The sequence below is a fragment of the Schistocerca serialis genome, chromosome 11 (genome assembly GCF_023864345.2).
Source record: "Schistocerca serialis cubense isolate TAMUIC-IGC-003099 chromosome 11, iqSchSeri2.2, whole genome shotgun sequence".
Classification (NCBI taxonomy): Eukaryota; Metazoa; Arthropoda; class Insecta; order Orthoptera; family Acrididae; genus Schistocerca; species Schistocerca serialis.
The window spans coordinates 120,587,589-120,613,595 of record NC_064648.1 but is presented as its reverse complement, the minus strand read 5'-3'; the positions used below and the strand labels follow the sequence as shown (position 1 = coordinate 120,613,595).

The 26,007-nt window shown below is 40.9% G+C and overlaps 1 protein-coding gene across 1 annotated transcript in view; it reads right to left on the bottom strand.

Moving 5' to 3' along the window:
* The window catches only part of LOC126427148 (ATPase family AAA domain-containing protein 3), a 106,988-nt gene that overhangs the window by 68,089 nt on the left and 12,892 nt on the right, over window positions 1–26,007 (bottom strand). Inside the window, exon 3 of the mRNA XM_050089374.1 lies at window positions 9,287–9,547. Within this exon, the coding sequence (XP_049945331.1) occupies window positions 9,287–9,547 (261 nt within the window). The remainder of the gene's footprint in view (window positions 1–9,286; window positions 9,548–26,007) is intronic.

Sequence of the window (26,007 nt, the reverse complement as noted above, 5' to 3'; positions counted from 1 at the left end):
TATTGTTCCTCGCATGTTACCTCCATTGCAGCAGTAGGTGATACTGGACATTTCTGACCTTGCCTGCCTCTCATAGGCGGGAACCAGGAGTCCCAACAATGAACCTACTACGGCGTGCTTGTTGCACATTAAGCTAACAAAATATCATAAGATTAAATTTTAGCACGAGAAATTATGAACGTAAAAAAATTATGATCATTCATTATTGAACAGCCCTCATACTTTACAAACCTGTAACCAAACGACGCACTGCCAGTACAGTTATGACAACTGTGTTTTGGGAATGAAGTGGGGTCTGGTCAGTCAACTCGATGATCGCAATAAATGCTGTAAAACACTGAAAAATCTGACAATGGGCAATTAGGAGTTGGTGAAAAGGAAAATCTTGCAAAGGCGTAAGCATTCTCCATGACAGCGCTTGTCCACAAACCACCACTCTCCTGCAAAAGTCTGAATTGAACATCATTACCCACCCACCCCATAGTCCACAGGTGGCACTAAGTGAACCACCTGTTCCCTAAGTTCAAAGAACAGCAACCTGTCACCTTATATTAAATATGCATCTAGTAACACTGTGCACTTGGATATCTGATGACGGAAACAAGTCCAAACCGTGTCAAGTGAGCAATTTGAGTAGTAAAGTCATTTTTCACCACCTGTATGACTATCTTTGAAGCAACCTATTCAGCGCCAATACAATACTACATTTTAATTTTGGAGAATGTCTGTAACACTAATTTAGAGACAAGTTTATTGCCACAATGCAATTTGTAACATTGGCACATTATGGCTGCACATCAACTACTACTGAACTGTCTGTTCAGATCTGACTGCTCAAATGCACATCTGTTGTTTGCAGTTGTTAATTGAAGCTACAATAATTACTGCATTGAGTTGCTTACGCACCAGAAATAAAAGCAGCCTTGAAACTTTTTGAACTGACGATGTACGTAAAGTATAAGACGCGTTCAAAAAGAAACGAGCCGGAATCTGGAATGCAAAAACCGGTGACAAGAGGATAATATCGTGGCGTGTGTAACGAGGTGTGTTCCGATCAGAGTGTGGAAGTCCACAGCCCGTCGCTAGAGGGCACGTGTGCACGTCACGTGACTATACAGAGCTAGCAGCAGCACGCACCAATCGTCCGACACTGTCAATCGCATTGCAAACAGTGACACGGAAGGCGTCAACAGGAAAGCAAAGAGGTGGTGTTCATTTTCTGACAGCAGAACGAGTAGGAAGAACGGACATTCATCGACGAATGTCACAAGTGTACGGCGAACACTACATGTCCCTTGCAAGAGTCAAGGCGTGGCACAGGCGCTTCAGGGCAGAACAGGTGTCGTTAGCCGATGATTCATTGTTTGGAGCACCACACTGCATTGCAGATGACATCGTCCAGCTGGTGGATGCACTCATTACCCAGGACCGCCGAGTGACCGTGAAAGCCACAGCCGCCGTGGTCGGATTGAGCGTCAGAAGTGTTCACACCATCATGAAGGAACGACTGCACATGTGCACAGTGTGTGACCAATGGGTGCCCCACAGTCTTCAACCACACCAGGAAGCATGTCGAATGGCCCACTGTCTTGTTTATTTACAGTGCTATGTTCAGGAAGGGAATGTGTTCCTGGCACGAGTGGTGGTGGAGATGAGTCACGGTGTCATCACTTCGAACCAGAATCAAAACGACAAAGTCTCCAGTGGAAGCACCCAGGGTCACCACCACCAAAAAAAGCCAAGGCCATCCACACGAGTGAAGGAAAGGTTACACTGACGTTTTTCTTTGACCGAGATGGCCCCCTTCTGATTCACTTCCTGCAGCATGCGACAACAGTGTATGCTGAGTGTTACTCGCAAACCTTGACCACCCTTCGCCAAGCGATCAAATCAAAACGACCCGGAAATCTCACCCGTGGGGTCATTCTGCTCCACGACAATGCAAAGCCTCGTACGGCCAACACAGTCATGGCGCTACTGCAGAAATTCAAATGGGAGGTTCTCGGCCACCCTCTATACAGTCCAGAACTCTCTCCCTGTGATTACACCATTTTTGGTCCCTTTAAAAAGGCTCTGAGGGGCAATCGATTCACTTCGGGTGACAACGTCCAGCTGTACGTGTGGAACTGGTTAACAACGCAGCCCTAAGAACAGCCAGGGTCAATACTTCTAACATACAGGTACTGGTTTCTGTAATTATGCCTCTGGCTCGTTTCTTTTTGAATGCCCCTTATATTTAACTGTGATTAACTTTACACAATTACAAAGTTACAATCGAATTATTACGAAAAAAATAAATTTGTATGTGGCTGTCGACATGAAGGACTTGTCTCAAGGAAACTCATTTGACAGACAGAATGTGCACTTTCAATGTCTTCATCATTGTTTGCAATGGTATCAAGAAGACACAAAGGTTCCTCTATGTTTGTATTGACTGTTTATGCAATACACATGACTGATTTCAGAAAACACCATCCATTATCAGGTGTACGTGGGGAACCAAATTCATCTATTTCAGTTCAATAAGATAAGAACACACAGAGGAAACCGATAGCCATCGCCATTCTGCCACACCATTTTATTACCAGCTAGATGGAACCATAAAGTTATGTGACTTTATATTATATATTTGTTTATATGTCTGCTTGTGTCTCTATGTGTGGATGGATATGTGTGTGTGTGCGAGTGTAACCTGTCCTTTTTTCCCCCTAAGGTAAGTCTTTCCGCTCCCGGGATTGGAATGACTCCTTACCCTCTCCCTTAAAACCCACATCCTTTCGTCTTTCCCTCTCCTTCCCTCTTTCCTGATGAGGCAACCGTTGGTTGCGAAAGCTAGAATTTTGTGTGTATGTTTGTGTTTGTTTGTGTGTCTATCGACGTGCCGGCGCTTTCGTTCGGTAAGTCACCTCATCTTTGTTTTTATATATATTTTTCCCACGTGGAATGTTTCCCTCTATTATATTGTTTATTTATTAGCACGCTTACAAAATTAAAACTGACTGTGGAGTGTAATAATCAAAAGTCTGTGGTACGGCCAGTGTAGTTATCTGATATTCATCCACAACCATATAGAATCGAAATATGATGTGACTGATTTCCCAGACACCTCTAATGATGCAATGTGTGTTCTGAAGTGAATCATGTATTCAGGATATATTAGATAATGATAAATTTGCCTTTTGGAAATGTAAGGAGAGCAGGGAGGCAGTTCTGATGCAATTGATAATGAAAGAAAAATTGAAGAAAAATGCAAGATACATTCATAGAATTTAACAACCTTGAAAAAGCATTCAACAATGCAAAATGGTGCGAAAAGTTCAAAATTATGAGAAAAATAGGAATAAGCTACAGGGAAAGATCTACGGTATAAAATATGTACAAAAACCAAGAAAGAGTATTAAGAATGGACAACCATGAATGACGTGCTCATATTAAATAAGTTGTAGGACAGGGGCGTCGTCTAGTGGGATTAAAATACAGGGTGAAAGAATCAAAAATAAGATTCACAGATGACATTGCTGTCCTCAATGAAAGTGAAGATGACTTACAGGAAGTGTTGAATGGAATAAACAATCTGAGTACAGAATATGAACTGAGGGTAAACCAAAGGGAGACTAAAGTGATGAGAAGGAGCAGGAATGAGATTAACAATAAGCTTAACATCAAAACCAGAGGACCACAAAATAGACAAAGTGAAGGAAGAAATGTAACCCATAAAGCGTAAACTGTGGAAAAATTATACATGTGTTGATGCAAAACTGGGTGTGAATTAACATTGTGGGCATAGGAAATTTGATGGGAGCGATAAAAAATGTCATAAATAGCAGGAAAATGTAAATCCGGGGTTGTAAAAGTGGGGTTATACCGTAGGATGCTACATCTCGCTTAAGGGGTTAAACCTTTCTCTCTATTAATAATTTCATTGGATAACCTTATTTCGATGGTTTTCTTAAGTACACAACCCCAATAACGGAAAGTCAGAGTAATAGATTGTGTCTCTTTAAATGACATATTATGCCCTTCACTGAGACAATGTTCAGTGATGGTAGATTTTTCACACTGGAGCAAAGGTGTGGCATTGATGTTTCACATCATGAACTGTGGAAATAAACTGTCCAAAATAAGCCTTTCTGCAATGACAGGGAATTTTATATACCTATTGCTTCCATAGTTCCAAATCATCTTTAACAGATCCAAGAAGGGCTCTAGTCTCGGCCAAAGGACACTTTTTTTTTTTAATTATTATTTGAGGATTCTTGAAATCCCTGCAATGGGTAAAAAACAACTGATTCACTGATTTCAAGGGCCTGTTGTTGGTCCCCATGGTGATCCAAAGTAAACAGCACGAACAATTTGATGATCAGTCTATCCATTTTGCCTGAAAACAACCTTAAGGTAATCCATTCCATGTGTCAAATTATTAAAATCCAAAATAGCATAAGCTCTCTTGACCAGTGCAAGCAAAACTCCCATGCTTCAATGTAATGGATGAGAACTAGTACCATGGAAATAGTGGTCCGTATGTGTAGGTTTACACTATGTGCTATGTCCCAATGTCCTATTTTCTGTTTTATGTACTAAAAGCACCAAAAAAGGTAATCTGCCGTATTTTTCCATTCCCATCCCAAGTTTGATGCATGAAAAGCTTCCATTCCATGAGCCCAAAGGATAAAAATATCATCCACGTATTTCAAAAATATATGTGGGTTTAAGAGCTGTTCTGAGTGCAGCATCATCAAAATCTTCCTTGAAAGGATTGGCAACAATAGGAAAAAGAGAACTTCCCATTGCCATATGGTCAGTTTGTTCAAAAAATGGATCATTAAATAAAAAATATGTTTATGTCAATACATTGTGACACAGCTGAGCCGTTTTATCATCCAAAAGCCGACCAATTAGCAACAAGGACTACTCCAAAGGTACCAGAGCAAAAACTGAAACAACATCAAAGCTAACTAAAAGGTCAGATGTTCCGAGGCACAGTGGCTTCAAGTGTTGAATAAAATTGATCGAGTCGGATATATTATCACATTTCACATTTCCCCACATGAGAGCTAAGGACCGAAGCAAGATATGTGGCTGAATTATAAGTAGGACCACCGAAACATTGTGATGTCAGCATGATGAAATCCAGCCGCATACCCGTGAACAGCATCAAGTCTAAAAGTGTTATTTGAAATAAAAAATTATAATAAAATCACAAAATCCAATGTGCACTCCATGTTCATACAGCTGGAATCATTCCTGACATGGAACGGGTCCTTCCAGTTGCCATGAGGAGCACAGGATGCAGCCATCTGCAGAGGGTGGCTCACATTGGTACCAATGGTGTGTGTCGCTTTGGATTGGAAGAGATTTTCTCTGGTTTCGAGCAGTTAATAGAAGTGGTAAAGACTTCCAGTCTTGCTTGCAAGATGAAAGCAGAGCTGACCATTTGCAGCGTAGTTGACACGACCGACTGCAGACCTCTGGTACAGAGCAGAGTGGAGAGTCTGAATCAGAGACTCCGACAGTTCTGGGACCGTGTAGGCTACAGATTCCTCAACTTGCACCATAGGGTGGTTGGGGGTTCCACTGAATAGGACAGGTGTCCACTATACACAGGAGGCGGCTACATGGATAGCAGGGGCTGCGTGGCGTGGACTGGGGGTTTTTTTAGGATAGAGGTTCTCGGGAAAACACAAGATGGGCTTCAGTCACAAAGGGCGCAGGCTGAACACAGGAAGAACGTAGATACAGGAACCATTGGTATAACAGTTATAAATTGTTGTAGCTGTGTTGGGAAAGTACCAGAGCTCCAAGAGTTAGTGGAAAGGACTGACTCTCAAATCGTTATAGGCATATAGGCACTGAATGCTGGCTAAGGCCGGAGGTAAGCTCAGCTGAAATTTTTGTGAAGAGCCTAACAATGTTCTGAAAGGATAGACTAAATACAGTTGGCAGTGCTGTGTTTGCTGCTGTTAGAAGTAGTTTATCTCATCATGAAATTGAATTAGATAGTTCCAGTCGGTATGGGCAGAGGTCATTCTTGGCAACCGGAATGAAATAATAATTGGATCCCTTTACTGACCTCTCAATTCAGATGATACAATTGCTGAAAGGTTCAAAGAAAAATTGAGTTTGATTTCAGACACGTAGCGAACTCATACAATTATAGCTGGTGGCGACTTTAATTTACTTTCGATATGTTGGTGAAAATACACGTTTAATTTCGGAGGTACACATAAAACATCACCCGAAATTGTGCAAAACGAATTCTCTACAAACTATTTCAAGCAGTTAGTTCATGCGCCCACGAGAATAGTAAATGGTTGTGAAAACATACTTGACCTCTTAGCAACAAATAATCCTGAGCTAATAACGAGCATCAAGCTGGGATTAGTGAACACAGGGTTGTCGTAGCAAGCTTGAATATTGTAAACCTCAAATCCTCCAAAAATAAATGAAAAATATACCTATTAAAAAAAGCAGATGAAAATTCACTTGACACCTCCCTGAGAGACAATCTCCACTCCTCCCAAATTAACAATGTGTAAGTGTAGACCAGATGTGGCCTGAGTATTGGCAGCAACTGGGAGATTATACCAAATAAATCAACAAATGATAGATCTGATCCTCCTTGGTACACAGAACGGGTCAGAACACTGTTGCAGAGACAAGGAAAAAACATGCCAAATTTAAACAGACGTAAAATCTCCAAGATTGGCGATCTTTTACAGAAGCTCGAAATTTAGTGCGGACTTCACTGGGAGATGCTTATAATAGTTTGCACAATGAAACTTTGTCTCTAAACCTGGCAGAAAATCCAAAGAGATTCTGGTAATATGTGAAGTATGCTAGCGGCAAGACACAATTAATGCCTTCTCTGCACGATAGCAATGGAGATATTATCGAAGACAGTGCTGCTAAAGCAGAGTTATTAAACACAGGCTTCAGAAATTCCTTCATCAAAGAAGACAAAGTAAATATTCCAGAATTCAAATCAAGAACAGCTGCCAACATGAGTAACATAGAAGTAGAAATCCTCAGATTAGTGAAGAAACTTAAATCACTTAATAAAAGCAAGTCTTCTGGTACAGACTGTATACCAATTAGGCTCCTTTCATAGTTATGCTGATGAAATAGCTTCATACTTAACAACCATGTACAACCATTGGCTCAACAAACGATCCGTACCCAAAAACTGGAAAGTTGCAAAGATCACACTAATATTCAAGAAAGGTAGTAGGAATAATCCACTACATTACAGGTCCATATCATTAAGGTTGATATGCAGCAGGGTTTTGGAACATATATTGTGTTCGAACATTATGAATTACCTAAAGGAAAACAATCTATTGACACATGGTCAACACGGATTTAGGAAACATCGTTCTTGTGAAACACAACCACCTCTTCATTCGCACGAAGTGTTGAGTGCTACTGACATCGGATTTCAAATTGATTCTGTATTTCTGGATTTCCGGAAGGCTTGTAGTGGAACCCGTGTGCTTATGGAATATTGTCTCATTTGTGTGACTGGATTCATGATTTCCTATCAGAAAGATCACAATTCATACTAATTGACAGAAAGTCATCGAGTAAAAAAGAAATGATTTCTGGCATTCCTCAAGGTAGTGTTATACGCCCTCTGCTGTTCATTATCTATGTAAAAGATTTGGGAGACAATCTGAGCAGCCGTCTTATGTTGTTTTCAGTTGATGCTGTCATTTATCGACTAGTGAAGTCATAAGAAGATCAAAACAAATTACAAACCGATTTAGAAAAGATATTTGTATGGTGCAAAAACTGCCAATTACCAACTGACCCTAAATAAAGAAAAGTGTGAGGTCATTCAAATGCGCGCTAAAAGGAATTCGTTACACTTTGGTTACACGATAAATCAGTCAAATCTTGAGGCTGTAAATTCAACTAAATACCTAGGAATTACAATTGCGAGCAACTTAAATTGGATGGGACACAAAGAAAATGTTGTGGGGAAGGCTAACCAAAGACTATGTTTTATTGGAAGGACACTTAGAAAATGTAACAGATCTACTAAAGAGACTGCCTACACTACTCTTGTCCGTCCACTTTTAGAATACTACTGCACAGTGTGGGATCCGACAGGACTGATGGAGTACATAAAAAAAGTTTAAGGAAGGGCAGCACATTTTGTATTATCATGAAATAGGGGTGAGAGTGTCACTGGAATTATACAGGATTTGGGAAGGACAGCATTAAAACAAAGGCATTTTTTGCTGCAGCGAAATCTTCTGACAAAATTTCAATCTCGAACGTTCTCCTCCGAACATGAAAATATTTTTTTGCCACGAGCCTACATAGGGAAAAATGATCACCGTAACAAAATAAAGGGAATCAGAGCTAGCCTCAGAGAAAGATATATAGGTGTTCGTTCCTTTTGCGCACTATACAAGATTGGAATAAGAGAGAATTGTGAAGGTGGTTAAATGAACCCTTTGCCAGGTACTTAAATGTGGTTTGCAGAGAATCCATCTAGATGTAGAAATCCCACATGCTTATTGTACTGATTTTAAAAGTATCAATATAATAGAAGGAAACATTCCACGTGGGAAAAATTATATATAAAAACAAAGATGAGGTGACTTACCGAACGAAAGCGCTGGCAGGTTGATAGACACACAAACAAACACAAACATACACACAAAATTCAAGCTTTCGCAACAAACTGTTGCCTCATCAGGAAAGAGGGAAGGAGAGGGGAAGACGAAAGGAAGTGGGTTTTAAGGGAGAGGGTAAGGAGTCATTCCAATCCCGGGAGCGGAAAGACTTACCTTAGGGGGAAAAAAGGACAGGTATACACTCGCACACACGCACATATCCATCCACACATACAGACACAAGCAGACATATTTAAACTTAGACATATTTGGTCTTTAAATATGTCTGCTTGTGTCTGTATGTGTGGATGGATATGTGCGTGTGTGCGAGTGTATACCTGTCCTTTTTTCCCCCTAAGGTAAGTCTTTCCGCTCCCGGGATTGGAATGACTCCTTACCCTCTCCCTTAAAACCCACTTCCTTTCGTCTTCCCCTCTCCTTCCCTCTTTCCTGATGAGGCAACAGTTTGTTGCGAAAGCTTGAATTTTGTGTGTATGTTTGTGTTTGTTTGTGTGTCTATCGACCTGCCAGCGCTTTCGTTCGGTAAGTCACCTCATCTTTGTTTTTATATATGATTTTAAAAGTACTATTTTTCACATATTATAAGGTAAGGAAATGTTGAATGACCCGGTGCGCGGGCTCCCGGGCAGGCTTTTTTCACTCACTTGATGGACTCCAGGACGGTGGTGCGATTCTCGGCGGCCTTGAGGCGGATCTGCTCGAGGGCGATGTCGCGGTTCTCGCGCTCCGCCTTGGCGCGGGCGGCCGCCTCCGCCTCGGCGCGCTTCGCCTCCAGCTGCGAGCGCATCTCCAGCTCGCGGTCCAGCGTGGCGCGCCGCATCGCCTCCTGCCGCTCCACACTCGCCTCCTGCTTGCGCAGGTTCTCCTCGTTCACCTGCTGCTGCTGCTGGAGCTGGTCCTCGTACCTGCCGGACACACGCATCTCACTGTATTCACATACCGACAACATCCGGAGGTGCTAGAGCAAACCAATATACCTGACCTCTCAAACAAATGGCAATTTTGTTAACGTGGCTGCAAAACACAAAGTGTCGTGATGAAATCTTCAACCATTTCCAAATGTAATTAAAAAATTATGAGACATACATACTTGCAGTTTGTGGCAATGTATACAGCAACACAGAAAATTTAATGCAATTTTTTCTAAACAATTTCTTCATGTGCTAAATAATTGCAAAAAAAAAAAAAAAAAAAATTACACCTCAAGAGAGAACCAACTAATGGTGTGGTATGTGAAAACGAAATCACCTATTGCTTTCCAAGAACCTTCTGACCCGAATTTCAACAGCAGGCAACAGACACGATGATTAACACTCAGTATGACGAGTTCCTAGACACTAGGAGTATAAACAGACAGTCATGATCTGGCAGGAAATCAAAACTGGTGAAATGGTAAAGGAGATCAGCGACCTTCTCAAGAAGTCCATCAGAATCAGTTCGTCGGGCATCGAGAGAGTTCAACTCCACTCGCTCGACAGTTCACAAGGTCTGAGACAGGAGGAAGGGCAGCATCAGTTGTGAATTTTTAATCTGTTTATTTGATTGACTTCAGCTGTGTAGCTATCTTCGGTGCTACATGAATAAAAAACATAATGAGATTCAGGCAGCACAAACCAAAAAATTACATATTAATTTCATTCAAGTCGTGATTACTCAGCTAAAGATTCCATTCAGTCACACACTGACCAGTCTGGTGTGGCATCTGAAGACTACAAAGTGAAAGCTGAAATTTTAAATTCTGCATTTAAAAAAAAAATCATTCATGCTGGAGAGCTTGACAAACATTCTGTTTTTTTATCACTACACACAGTCCCTAAGGACAACGTAGTAATAAGCATCCCTGGCTTAGAGAAACAACAGAAGGCGTGAAAGCAACTAAGTGACCACGTCTGGATGGAATCCCAATCTGGTTTTAAAAAGAGTACTCTACAGCACTGGCTCTTTACTTAACCTGCATTTATCACAAATCTCTCGCCCAGGTCAAAGTCTAAAGCAACAGGAAAATGGCACTCACAACTTCTTTATACAACAAGGGTAAAAAGATGGACCCGCAAAATTACAGACCAATATCCTTAACATCAGTTTGCTGTAAAATTCTAGAATGTATTCTGACTACGAATATAATAAAATGCCTAGGGACCAAAAAAGCTTTAGTTCACAAATCACCACGGTTTTAGAAAGCATTGCTCATGCAAAAAACAGCTTACCCTTTTCTCATATGATGTACTGCAAACTTTGGATGAGGGGCAACAGATTCCAGATTCCTAGATTTCCTAAAAGCATTCAACAAGGTACCCAACTGAAGACTGTTAATGAAGGTACGAGAATGTGGGATAGGTTCCCAGATACGGGAGTGGCTCAAAGACTCCTTAAATAACAGAACCCCATGTGTTGTCTTCGACAACGGGTGTTCATCAGAGACAAAGGTATTGTCACGAGTGACCCAGGGAAGTGTCATAGGACCACTACTACATTCTATATAAATAGAGGACCTGGCAGAGATGGTGAGCAGCAATCTGCAGCTGTTTGGTGGTGATGCTGCGATGTATGGTAAGGTGTTGAAGTTGTGTGACAGTAGGGGGATACAAGATGACTTAAACAAAATTTCTAGTTGCTGTCACAAATGGCAGCTGGCATTAAATGTAGAAAAATGTAAGTTAATGTGGATGAGTAGGAGAAACAGTCCCGTAATATTCAGATACAGCACTTGCAGTGTCCTGCTTGACACAGTCACGTCGTTTAAATATCTGGGCATAACACTGCAAAGCGAGATCAAATGGCAATTTTGGTAAACATTTTCTTGGAAACAGTGATCAATAGAGTATTATATTCTAACTAAAGTTCAGTGTTGATCACGACACTTATCAACATCAGTTCACTTCGTAGCAGCTGAGGAGAGCTCCGCCTACCATCCTCCAAGGAAGCCATGGGTCTGAAGATGGTTATATAAATATAACCGAAACCGGTCACCTATGTTATTGACACATAAGTGTTGTGATCAAGACTGAACTTTAGTTAAAATTTGATATCAAATGGAATGAGCATTGGAGGACTCTCGTAGGGAAGGCGAATGGTTGACTTCAGTTTATTGGAAATATTTTAGGAAAGTGTGGTTCATCTGTAAAGGAGACTACATGTAGAACACTAGTGTGACCTATTCTTGAGTACTGTTCGAGTGTTTGGGATCTGTACCAGGTCGGACTGAAGTAAGACATTGAAGCAATTCAGATGTGGGCTATAGATTTTTTACTGGTGTCAATGCAAGTGTTATGGAGATGCTTGAGGAACTCAAATGGAAATCCCTGCAGGGAAGCAACAATCTTTTCGAGGAACACAATTGAGAAAATTTAGAGCACCAGCATTTGAAGCTGACTGCTGAATAATTCTACTGCTGCCAACATACATTTCACATAAGAACCATGAAGACACGATACGAGAAATTAGGGCTCGTATGGTCGCATATAGACAGTTATTTTTCTCTCGCTCTATCTGTGATTAGAACATAAAAAGGAATTGACCAGTAGTGGTTCAGGGCACTCTTTGCCACACATGCACAGTGGCTTTTAAAGTATGTAGGTATATACAAATTTAGGTGTAGGTATAAGTAACATCACATATGGTACGACACTGACATTACAGATAACAAATATTTAAACTGAGCTTGCTGCTGACATTTCCGTTCATCTAACCTTGATATGTGATGTCAATAGTAATTAGTGACCCATTTGTTATACTACCACTGATGTTTACATACTTGCTGAACATAGTTTAGTATTTAAAGGAGCCATTGTAATGTTATGTAAAGCTACAAAAATTTAGCATACAAACTACAATAATAAGGAGGGTGTTAGTTATTGTTGACATCACATCCCCAAGTTAGCTGCATGGACATGTAAGTAGCAATCTAGTTTAACTCTTTGCTATCTGTAAGGTCTATGTGGTACCATGTGCGATTTTATTTACGATTAGTCGTCATGGCAAGGATGTAGTTGGTATGTAAATTTATTGTTTACAAGCTGAAGTGTTTGTGATCTGGTTTGAATTTATATTTTAATGTCCAATTCCAATTATGTTCTTTTATTCATGTAATACTGAAGATAACAATACCAGAGAAGGAAAGTTGCTACTCACCATATAGCGGAGATGCTGAGTCGCAAAAGGCACAACAAAAAGATTCACACAATTACAGCTTTCAGCCATTAAACACTTTGCCAGCAGTGCACACACATACATATACACGCGCACAGTCCACTCTCCCCCCCCCTCCCCCCCCCCCCCCCCCCCCCCACACACACACACACACACACACACACACACACACACACACACGCACTCTCTCTCTCTCTCTCTCTCTCTCTCTCTCTCTCTATGGTGAGTAGCAACTTTCCTTCTCTGATATTGTTACATTCCATCCTGGATTTTCCACTGTTTGATTTAACACTGAAGATATCTGCACAGTAGATGAAATGGATCTGCAATACACAGATTAAAAACTTTCGACTGATGCTACCCTTCCTCCTATCTCTGATCTCATTAATACAGCCATTAAGCACACTGTTCCTGATGGAAACAAACCTGAGGACTCCAAAATGTGCTGAATAAAAGACCTGGCTTTGTCATTTATGAACTTCAGAGTGTGCAAGCACAGAAGCAAACTGATTTGCAGCTATGCCACAAATTTGCTATTGACTGGAAGAAGCAAAACTCCAGCTACCAACAAAATGCCACATTCTCTGACAAAGAAACCTTCCACACAAGAGGGAGGGTTAATCAGCACTACGCAACTTGTGTTCAGGAAACAGCCAGAGTTTTCGGGAATGTGTCAGTGACAGTGAAAAAATGAATGTGTGGAGTGCACTGTGGGAAGACAGCGTAATTGGACCATTTTTTTTTTTTCATTCTTCATTGAACAAACAGTAACAGCAACTGCTTATCTGGACATGCTTGAGCAACTTGCTATCCCTCAACTTCATCTTTATCAGCCAAAGGTAATTTTTCATGAGGATGCTGCACCACTGCACTGGTATTTACCTGTTCCTGACTTCCTGGACCAAACATCTCCGCAGCAACAGAAGTCATAGCGCATACATGTTTGTGGTGTACGGCATGGTGTCTTAAAAAACACAAGCTGTAGAGCACCAAATATTCAAGGAGAAGAATTTGGCAGAGCACTAGAGGAGATAAGTTGAAACAAGGCATACGAAGCACATCACATTCACTCACAATTATTGAGATCCTTCGGAGAATATAATGTGACAAAATTATTCTGTCCAGGATACGAGATAGATGAGACAAGTGGAATACCATCATACTTCAATAAAAAAAAAGTAATGATTCCAACTCCAAAAAAGGCAGGTGCTGACAAGTGCCATGGTTGCAAAATACTGACGACAATTATTTAAATGTGAATGAAATTATTGGTAGAAGCAGACCGTAGAGAAGATCAGTTGAGTTCGAGACAAATGTTGCAGGAGCACGCAAGGCACACTAAGACTTATGTTAGGCCGGTATTACACTATCAAATTTCTTTGTCCAATACCTTTGTCCAAAATCTTTGTCAAAGATATTTGATAGTGTAATAGGGACTTTGTCAAATGTCGTCCAATATTTGATCAAATCTAGGGCCTCGCTGTATATTTGATCAAAGAAACCGCTTGTCTTCTGTTCACTGCAATGTGACATGTTACCACGCGGAGCGCTAGCATCGCTGTAGCGTTCTGTCGTCTGTAGTGTTTTTATAACCATTGCCGGAAAATACTATTGGTGTGTGCCAACAACTACAAAATTAATAGATATGTCTGAAGCTGATGAGGCGCTTTACAACGTGAGGCACCCTGAATACAAAAATAGATTAAGAAGATTGGAGACCTGACCTGACCTAACCTAACCCAACCTAATCTAACATAACCCTCTCCTGTAGCAAGGACTCGGAGTGTTATAGTGAGCCTGTCTTCTGAAGATGTAGCAGTTCTTAAGTGAATAATGTGCTTTGTGATATGAGGATACACTTCATTGAGCACATACAGAAATGTATGCTCGTCCATTCTTAAGTAATTGACGTACGACTTGACGTCTTCCACTGTAAGCTCACGTAACAAGTTTTGTTGAATGCTTTTATCGTGTCGTCATAAAACCCACGGCTTCACCCAGATTAGATTAGTTTTTCGTTCCATAGATCCGTGCTGAGGAGATCCTCGTGGATGTGGAACATGTCGATTTTTTTAGGCTGAAATAACAATACTAATAGTATGAATAAATACATCATTTGTTTCTATTAAAAATTTCGCCAATGGAGTAGAAGGAGTTGGCCAGTAGTAAGTCTTTCAGGCTCCTTTTAAACTGATCTTTATTTCTAACTAAATTTTTTATGTTTCCTGGCAAATTATTGAAGATGAGTGTTCCTGAGTAGTGGACCCCTTTTGGAACTAAAGTAAGTGCTTTTAAGTCCTTGTGCAGATCATTTTTGTTCCTGGTATTGTATGTATGAACTGAGTCGTTTGTTGGAAAAAGAGATATATTATTTACGACAAATTTCATTAAGAAGTAAATATACTGAGAGGCAGTAGTTAGTATACCCAGTTCTTTGACTTCAAGATTTACCCCAAAATATTATCCCATATGACATTATGGAATGAAAGTATGCAAGCTTTTTCATTTTTATGTTGCCTATGTCTGCTAACACTCGAATTGCAAATACAGATTTGTTAAGGCCTTTCTGCAGTTCTGTGGTGTGCTCCTCCCAACTGAATTTATCATCACGTTGTAATCCCAGGACTTTTAAGACTGTCAACCTCGTATGTATGGTTCCATTTTTTCCCTCCACTTCTTTTCCGCATGTGCACACAATGCAATTGGAGTACGTAGAACTGCTGCGGTTAATAACAAGTTGTTGTCAGCCATCTTGAAATTTGACGAAAAATTTGATGACAGTGTAATACCCCTTGTAGCGCTACGTCAAAGATCTTTGTCAAATATATTGGACGGAATATTGGATCACATATTTGATCAAATCTTTGACAAAGAAATTTGATAGTGTAATACCGGCCTTAGAAGATGGGTTAAGGAAAGCAAACTCACTTTCATGGCATTTGCTGATTTTAGAGAAAGCTCTCGACGGAGTTCATGGAATACCCTCTTCGAAATTTTGGAGGTGGCAAGGATAAAATGTTTGGAGGGTGCGGTTGTTTAGAACTTGTACAGAAACCAGAAACTGAAGGACGTAAGAGGGAAGCAGTGGTTGAGAAGGGCACGAGACAGAATTGTACCTCATATCATTGTTATTCACACTGTGGACTGAGCAAGTATGATGTGTGTTCAGTAAGTATGCAACACATTTTTTTTCTGAAAGCAGGGTGGTTTTATTCAGGATTCCAAACCACCTTATTGTTCCCCTGTATTCAGGTTACAAAAAACTATTTGTCAGCATGTTGTTGTTGTTGTTGTTGTTGTTGTTGTTGTTGTCTTCAGTCCTGACTGGTTCGATGAAGCTCTCCATGCTACTCTATCCTGTGCAAACTTCTTCACCTCCCAGTACCTACTGCAACCTACATCCTTCTGAATCTGCTTAGTGTATTCATCTCTAGGTCTCCCTCTGTGATTTTTACCCTCCACACTGCCCTCCAATGCTAAATTTGTGATCCCTTGATGCCTCAGAATATGCCCTACCAACCGATCCCTTCTTCTAGTCAAGTTGTGCCACAAACTCCTCTTCTCCCCAATTCTATTCAATACCTCCTCATTAGTTACGTGATCTACCCATCTCATCTTCAGCATTCTTATGTAGCACCACATTTCGAAAGCTTCTATTCTCTTCTTGTCCAAACTATTTATCGTCCATGTTTCACTTCCATACATGGCTACACTCCATACAAATACTTTCAGAAACCACTTCCTGACACTTAAATCTATACTCAATGTTAACAAATTTCTCTTCTTCAGAAACGCTTTCCTTGTCATTGCCAGTTTACATTTTATATCCTCTCTACTTCGACCATCATCAGTTATTTTGCTCCCCAAATAGCAAAACTCCTTTACTACTTTAAGTGTCTCATTTCCTAATCTAATTCCCTCAGCATCACCCGACTTAATTCGACTACATTCCATTATCCTCGTTTTGCTTTTGTTGATGTTCGTCTTATATCCGCCTTTCAAGACACTGTCCATTCCATTCAGCTGCTCTTCCAGGTCCTTTGCTGTCTCTGACAGAATTACAATGTCATCGGCAAACCACAATGTTTTTATTTCTTCTCCATGGATTTTAATACCTACTTCGAATTTTTCTTTTGTTTCCTTTAGTGCTCGCTCAATATACAGATTGAATAACATCGGGGAGAGGCTACAACCCTGTCTCACTCCTTTCCCAAACGCTGATTCCCTTTCATGCCCCTCAACTCTTATAACTGCCATCTGGTTTCTGTACAAATTGTAAATGGCCTTTCACTCCCTGTATTTTACCCCTGCCACCTTCAGAATTTGAAAGAGTATTCCAGACAACATCGTCAAAAGCTTTCTCTAAGTCTACAAATGCTAGAAACGTAGGTTTGCCTTTCCTTAATCTATTTTCTAAGATAAGTCGTAGGGTCAGTACTGCCTCACGTGTTCCAACATTTCTACGGAATCCAAACTGATCTTCCCCGAGGTCGGCTTCTACCAGTTTTTCCATTCGTCTGTAAAGAATTTGCGTTAGTATTTTGCAGCCGTGACTTATTAAACTGATAGTTCGGTAATTTTCACATCTGTCAACACCTGCTTTCTTTGGAATTGGAATTATTATATTCTGCTTGAAGTCTGAGGGTATTTCGCCTGTCTCGTACATCTTGCTCACAAGATGGTAGAGTTTTGTCAAGACTGGCTCTCTCAAGGCTGTCAGTAGTTCTAATGGAATGTTGTCTACTCCCGGGGCCTTGTTTCGACTCAGGTCTTTCAGTGCTCTGTCAAACTCTTCACGCAGTATCGTACCTCCCATTTCATCTTCATCTACATCCTCTTCCATTTCCATAATATTGTCCTCAAGTTGTATAAACCCTCTATATACTACTTCTACCTTTCTGCTTTCCCTTCTTTGCTTAGTACTGGGTTTCCATCTGAGCTCTTGATATTCATGCAAATGGTTCTCTTTTCTCCAAAGGTCTCTCTAATTTTCCTGTAGGCAGTATCTATCTTACCCCTAGTGAGATAAGCCTCTATATCCTTACATTTTTCAACATAATCTCCATAATGTCACCTTACTGGGAGGGCCTTTTTGCCCAAACAGTACCACTGCACCAGTAAACATCAGAGCCAATGTGTTGCTAGTATCAATGACCTCCCCATCATACACATATTGCTTCCAGAGGAGTACATTCTGCACAAATGTTCCTTCATTGTTCTTTATTGTTGTCTGTTATGTGGCGAGAAACCCAGTGGACCCATGCCTTTGAGTACCCTAAATGGTTGACAATTGTGTCAGCACTACGATGTCCAGTTGTACAGCAAGGTGTCTGATCACTTTGAATCAGAGTGTTCGCATGCTACAAAGGGTGTTCAAAAAGTTTTGCACAGTAGTCTCTATTTTTTTTTATATTTTTTGCAAGAGGAGAATGAAATTTTTTGTGAACATACTTGGAACATTTAGTTGTAAGTTGGTGTATAAAAGTATTTTCTTTTATTTACAGGTGAGCCATAACAGACTGTGAAGTAGATGTCAGCTTGCGACAAGGGTCGGTGATGGAGTTCCTCTTCAAGACCAACGATGACTCTGCCGCATCGATTCACAGGAAGTTGCTCCCTGTTTATGGGCAGGACACAGTAGATCACAGCAGTATCCAGCGGTGGTTGCAGAGGTTTAAAGATGGTGATTCCTCTCTACTGGACAATGCACTATGCGGTAGACCATCAACGGCAGTGAGTGATGTGAATAAGGAGGCCACTGATCGAATCATCCAAAATGACAGGTGCGTGATGACACACAGCTTGCTGAAATGACTTGTTTGTCATTGGGTAGTAAGGTATCACTGATACAGTCATTGGGTACCGAAAAAATCTGTGCACGATGGGTGCCCGGATTATTGACAAGAAAAATGAAAACTAAGAGGAAGAATGTGTGCGAGGGTCTCATGAAGACCTTTACTGAAGAGTGGAAACAGTGTTTTGATGGCGTCATTACCCAGGATGAAACACGGTTGATTTGTCCGAACCTGAGAGCAAAACCCAATCCATAGAGTGGCGCCATCCGGGTTCCCCTCGGAAGAAGAAACCAAGACTTTCACGAACAGCAGGCCGTAAGGTGATGGACTCCTTCTTCTGGGATCAGTGTGGTGTCATTTTCATTGACTTTTTAGAACCTGGCTTCACAATTAACCAGGACCGTTACTGTTTGTCATGGGACAAGCTGCAACGTGCCATCAAGACTCAAACCACAGCTTCAGGTTCAGCTGATCAAGACCACACCATGACAATGCCAAACCCCATACAGCCTTTATGACGCAGCAGAAAATCAGGAACATGGGTTGGAAAATTGTTCGTCATCCTCTCTACAGTCTGGACTTGGCTCCGTCTGATGTTTACCTCTTTGGTCATCTGAAGGCCCACCTGTGCGGTAAACCATTTGATAGTGAGAAAGACCTTATTTCCTATGTCAAGCGATGGTGCAAAAGTCAATCCCCAGAATAATACCAAAGTGCATTTACAGCATGGAAAGAACATAGGGCCAGATGAGTCACAGCTGATGGAGGCTACATTGAGTAGGCTCAATGTACAGCCTGCATGTTCACAAAAAATTTCATTCTCCTTCTGCAAAACATACAAAAATTAGACATGACTGTGCAAAATTCTTTGAACACCTTTTGTACAATACTGCAGGGGCCACAGCAGGAGAGATTGGACAGGTTTGCATGACTGGCTGTTCTGCCAAAAGAAACTAAATGACAGCTCTCTGCTTGGAAAGCACCTCTTGTCACAGACACCATTTTGAAGGCTACATACAGCACTGCCACCTATTGGAACTCCATCAAACTATAGGGGCTGAAATGGGAATATTCCACGATGTCCCACAATAAATTCCTCATTATTTCAATCAAAGCAGGCTGAGGCAAAAAATTTTGCTTTACTAATTGAATGCCCCCTCTTGCAGTAAATAAAAGCAAAGAGAAAATTGGGAACAGAATTAAATTTCAAGGAGGGGAGTGGGGGGAGGAGGGGGGCAGGGGAGGGGGGTGAATTAAAACTTTGAGGCTTGCCAATGACGTTGTGATTCTGTTTGAGACGGCAAGGAACTTGGAATAGTAGCTGAACGGAATAGATGATGACCTGAAAGGAGGTTGTAAGATAAACAGAAACAAAAGTAATAATGGAAGTAGTCATACTAAATTAGCAGATGCTGACAAAATTAGCTTTGCAAATGAGACACAGAAAGTAGTAGATGTGTGTCGCTATTTGGGTAGCAAAATAAGTGACCATGGTCATGTAAAGAGGATATAAAATTGAGAATGGCAATACTAAGGGATACATTTCTGAAAGCAACATTTGTTAACGTAAGTCATAAATATAAGTCATATACAGGGTGCACCATTTATCTTGACCACCCTAGATAACTGTTCGTCCAGATACAAATTACCAAATGTTTCAAGCAAATGTTCTTTAGCTGTCAGGGGGACATCAATCAGTATGATTGCCTTCGTTGCACCTTTGTTTTTTACAAAGATATGAACAATGGTGTGACTCTTTTAAATGGCGATCTGTATTTTTTATTCGGTAATTCATTTCCTCTCTTAAAGACCTATTCAAAAATGTATCACAGTGTACCATTCACTCAAAAACAATGTTATTAATTACATAACACAACACTGACACTGATGTTCCCACTGCTTAGTGCAGGTACTCGGGGTAATGGGCCACATCCCCATGCTGACGCTGACGAGGACAGATGTAAACATAAGTAGAATACACACCCGTCATTCCGTCAACCATCGTCAGTTGAAGAGTTGTAAAATGTACACAAACGACGAGATGATTGAAATGCTACTCATCTATGGGGAATGCAAGTTATCAGAACAGTAATTGCAATACTGTTTTCTTACGTACGGATACGGGTACATTTAGTACAGTAGTTTAGTCCTTTTAAATACTGTTGTGTAGAGTAGGCATACTGTAAAGGCTGTCCTTCCTACAAACTGCATCGACATAATGTTTCTTTTATTGTTGTTGAAGTTAGGCGAAATGCTACGCAGGCAGTGGAACTGTACAGAGAGTGATATTGTGACAAGAACCCACTTTCCCGACAGATGTTTTCTCGTCTCGTTGTGACACTTCACGAAACAGGAAGTTTCAACCCACGACAATGCTATTGTCGTAGCACTCGCACAGATGAAGCTGCCGAAGTTACTGTTCTCGCTTCCATTGCTATGGATGCACATGTGAGCACACGACAGCTTGAACAAGAGACTGACATTCCTAAAACCAGTGTACATCTCATTCTTACACATCACCGGTTTCATCCTTACCATGTACACCTACATCAAGAAGAGCATGGGAATGATTTCCAGAATCGTGCACAGTTCTGTCAGTGGGCACAGCAGCAAATCCTCACCAACCCGAACTTCTCCTCCAATGTTCTATTTACGGATGAATGTTCCTTCTCAAACAAAGGACAGGTAAATACAAGGAACACGGATTATTGGTCCAGCGACAACCCACAGGTGGAACATCAATGTCAATGGAGAGTTAACGTCTGGTGTTGGATGCTTAGTACTACCGTTATTGACCCTTATTTCATCAATGGTAGTCTAGATGGCACAGAGTATCCCAACTTCCTCAGACGAATTCTTCCACCTCTTCCGGATGAAGTGCCGCTAAGAACTAGAATGCTTATGTGGCATCAACACGATGGATGTCCAGCACATAATGCCTTGCGTGCACGTCGTGTTCGGAACTGAAGCTATCCTGCCAGATGGATCAGTCGAGGAGGAACAGTTACTTGGCCTGCTAGGTCTCCTGATTTAAAATCCTCTGGACTTTTTTCTTTGGGGATGCATTACAGACATCGTCTATTGCAATATTCCAACAACTCCGGAGAACATGCAGAAATGTATCGTACTTGCTTGTAATTCTCTTCAGCAGGCACCACTAGAAGCAGTAAATAATTCCTTCATTCAACGAGTGCACCAGTGTATCGGTGTCCAGGGTCACCACTTTGAGCGCTTTTGAATGTTCTACTCCTGGCCAGTGGTACAGGAGAGTCAAAGTCAATTTTGTGTTATGGTTTTACTGGGTTTTCATTTGTTTGCTGACAACTCCAGCAAGTGGACGAGTTTGTGATCCCTGGCTCAAAGTCAGTGTTGTGTTACGTAATTAATGATGTTGTGTTTCAGTGAATGGTACACTGTGATACATTTTTGAATAGGTCTTTAGGAGAGGAAATGAATTACCGAATAAAAAATACAGGGTGCCATTTAAAAAAGTCATACTGCTGTTCATATCTTTGTAAAAAACAAAGCTACAATGGCAGCAATCATGCTCATTGATTTCCCCCTGTCTGCTAAAGAACATTTGATTGAAACAATTTGTAATTTGCATCTGGTCAAACAGTTATTTAGGGTGATCTGGATAAATGGGACACCCTTTATAGTTGATGTTCCCGTCACATATTGAGTATCACTTTGACTACGATAAGGATGTAGGCTGAAGTGACGAATTAAAGTTTGCACCAGCGTCGTGATTCAAACTTGGGTCTCGTGCTTACTAGACAGCTGCGCTACCCGCTGCATCACGCTGGCACTGCGGCTACCACCACTGCACAGTTTACACTAGTACGTCTCCATCTCAGGTTCGAATCCCAGCAACTGGTATAAATCTTAATTCATTACTTCAGCCTACATCATTATCATAGGCAAATTTCAGCATTACAAAGTCTTTTCTGAATGTATCTGTGTGAAGTGTTGCCTTGTAAAGAACTGAAACTTGGATGATAAACAATTCAGGAAAGGAGAGAACAGAAGCCTTTGAAATGTGGATGTGGAGAGAAGGAATTTATGGCACAACTTGACTAAAGATGGGATTTGGTTGATAAGACAATTCCTGACGCAGAAAGAAATTGCCAGTAAGTGTGGCTGGTAAAAATAGTACGAGCAGGTCTAGGCATGAATACAGTAAGCACGTTCTAGTGGATGTAGGTTGCACAGTTATGCAGAGGTGGAGAGACTTGAGCTGCATCAAGCCTGTCATCAGACTGAAGACAACGGCAATGACATATTAACATGCCGACAATATTCAATGTTATGGTACCTAGATGGAAATGATTGCACTTTTATTATTGTCTAAAACACTTGCTTTCAACAACTTGGTTACAACGAATGAAGGTCACTTATGATATAACAAATATTTCAGCGTAATAGGGTTGAATCAAAAGTAATGCCTCCACCTTTGTTAATTTGGTTTGGATGGTAATATTTTAATAAATCGAACAAAAATAACCTTTAGAATGTGATATTTAATTAATAATATTCACCTTTCCAATTGGACACATTTCTACCAACAATGAACAAGTTTTCTGAAGCCGTCATAGAAGAAATCGACACACTGTTTCTTCGACCACAGTCTCACAGTTCTCTCAACATCCTCATCATAAGCATAATGGTGTCCCCGCAGATCGTCTTTCATTATCGGGAACAGACGGAAGTCAGACGGTGCTAAATCTGGACTGTATGGAGGATGCCGTACGGTGGTGAGATCCAGTCTCTGAAGCTCTGCTGTGGTGGCACGTGAAGTGTGTGGCTTGGCATTGGCATGCTGCAGGAAAACATTTACCTTTTCCTTTCGGACACTTGTTAGCCGTCATTTCAGAGATCGCAGCATTGTGATGTAACGCTCTGAATTTATTGTTGATACACTATCAAGGAAATCAACATGGATAACACCATCTGCGTCCCAGAACACTGTGGCCATGAGTTTTCTAGCTGAGAGGTGCGTCTTGAATTTCTTTTTCTGGGGCGAGTCTGTGTGTCGATATTCCACAGACTGACGTTTCGACTACGGATTGTAAAGGTGTACCCCAGTTTCATCTCCTGTCACACTTGAATGGGAAAAGTCATCACCTTCATTCTCGTAATGCGAGAGGAGGTCCTGGCAAGTTTCAAGTCTGTGTGCTTTCATTTCAGGAGTCAGCATCCGGGCTACCCATCGTGCACAGATCTTCCGATAGCCAAGCAAAGCAATAATGTGACCCACACATTCTTGTGAAATGCCGATTGTGCTTGCAATTCCTCTCTGAGTGATACGATAATCGTCCTGAATCAATCTGTCAACATTTTGCTTGTCAAACTCGATGGTTGTTGTCACAGGACGTCCAACTCTCTGTTTGTCATGCAGGACAGATGTTCCCGCCTCAACATCTTTAAACTTACTCGCCCAACCACGCACAGTACTCACATCAACACAATCACCATAAACTGCTTTCATCCTCTGATGAATAACCTTTGGGGTGACACCTTCTGCTGTCAAGAATTCAATGACTGCATGTTGCTTAAATCGCATTGACCGACCGTCTGTGCAGGGTTCCAAACTTTACACAGTAACAATACAACCGTCCAATGCTAAGGCTTCCCACCAACTGGAGCTGTACAGAAGAGGCTATGGAACAAGCAGTACCTGCCGCATACCAATGCTGCCAACTGTTGAAGAGTTACAAAGGTGGAGGCATTACTTTTCAGTCAACTCTCATACTTAAGTCTCAGGCGTACCTATCAGAAGAAAATATTAGAAGGGTTCAACTGTAGGAATCGATAATATCCCATAAACAGTCAATACTGACATTGAACAGTATGTTTGTAATAAAATGAAAATATTTTTAACAGAGTTCACATGTGTACACAGTTCCTTACGGCAGGTCCTTCGAGGTGGAATGAGATTCAAGATTTCATCAATATTCTACATTTAGTTAGTAAAGTGAAAGTTGTGAAAGATCCAGCTGGGAAAAGCAGCGAGCTTGTGGATGTCTACAACAAATGGGTCTGAAGATGGTATCATAGACCGAAGTTCATAACCAGATGTAAAATATTGTGGTCAGTAACTACAAAAAATCTTTTCCTTAATCACTGTGGACTTTGCTGTGACTGTGTTGCAACTTGTGAGCTATCTCTGCATATAAAAGTCAATGTCCCAACTGACTGACTCACTCACTCACCATCACCCAGCCCATACCACTAAGGATAAAAATTTGAAATTTGCAGGCGGTGGTGATCTTATGCTGTAGGCATCATTTAAGAAGGGATTTTTGGGTATTCCATTCCTATGGGAGTGACGTGATCTTATGCTGTAGGCATCATTTAAGAAGGGATTTTTCGGTATTCCATTCCTACGGGGGTGAAGTCGGGAATGGAAGGTCTTTTGTCGTTACTAAGCAAATTTGAAGCTAGACCTATGAAACTTGGTATTTGGTTTCTTGGACAGAAATAAAGAAACGACTGTTTCAGCATTTTTGAAAATTTAGCCCTCATGAGGGTAAAATAGTGCGAGAAAGCTTTTTTCAAAAGAATAAATCATTATTAAAGTATTTTTAAAGCTACATCTATGGAATCCAGTGTTTGACTTCTCAGTTACCAATAAAAAGAGTGTGTGAGGCGAGAAAGGGGATGAAATGGTTTTTTTGAAAATATTTCATTATGAAAGTGTTTTTAAACCTAAAGCTATGCAAATTTGAATTTGGTTTCTTGGATAGAAATCAAAAAAATGTGTGTGTGTCACTTATTCTGGAAATTCTACCCCTATGGGGTTGAAATGGGAAGTGAAAATTTTTTATTAACTATTTCATCATGCAAGCATTTTTGAAGCTAAATCAATGAAAAGTTCTAGTTGGCTTCTCTTTCAGTAATGAAACACTACACCTTTCAATGTCTTTGGAAAGTTGACCACTTAGTGGTTAAATTCTGTATGAAAATATTTCATTGGAAAGCATTTTTTGAAGCTAACTCTTTGAAAACTGGTATTTGGCTTCTCGGTTGGAAATGAAAAAAATTTGACTCACTATCGCACATACACTTATCGTCAAAAGTACGATCATACGGAGTATCAAGAGAAACTGAGACTGATTTGAGGAGTTCTTGGTAGGGTAGACACAGAAGAGCTTCTGTGAAGTTTGGAAGGTAGGAGACGAGGCACTGGCAGAATTGAAGCTGTGAAGATAGGTCACGAGTCGTGCTTCGGTAGCTCAGATGGTAGAGCACTTGCCCGCAAAAGGCAAAGGTCCCGAGTTCGAGTCTCGGTCTGGCACACTGTTTTAATCAGTCAGGAAGTTTCATATCAGCGCACACTCTGCTGCAGAGTGAAAATCTCATTCTGGAAACAACATGTTATCTTGGACAGAGAGTCATCATCAGATGTAGAAGTAACTTTG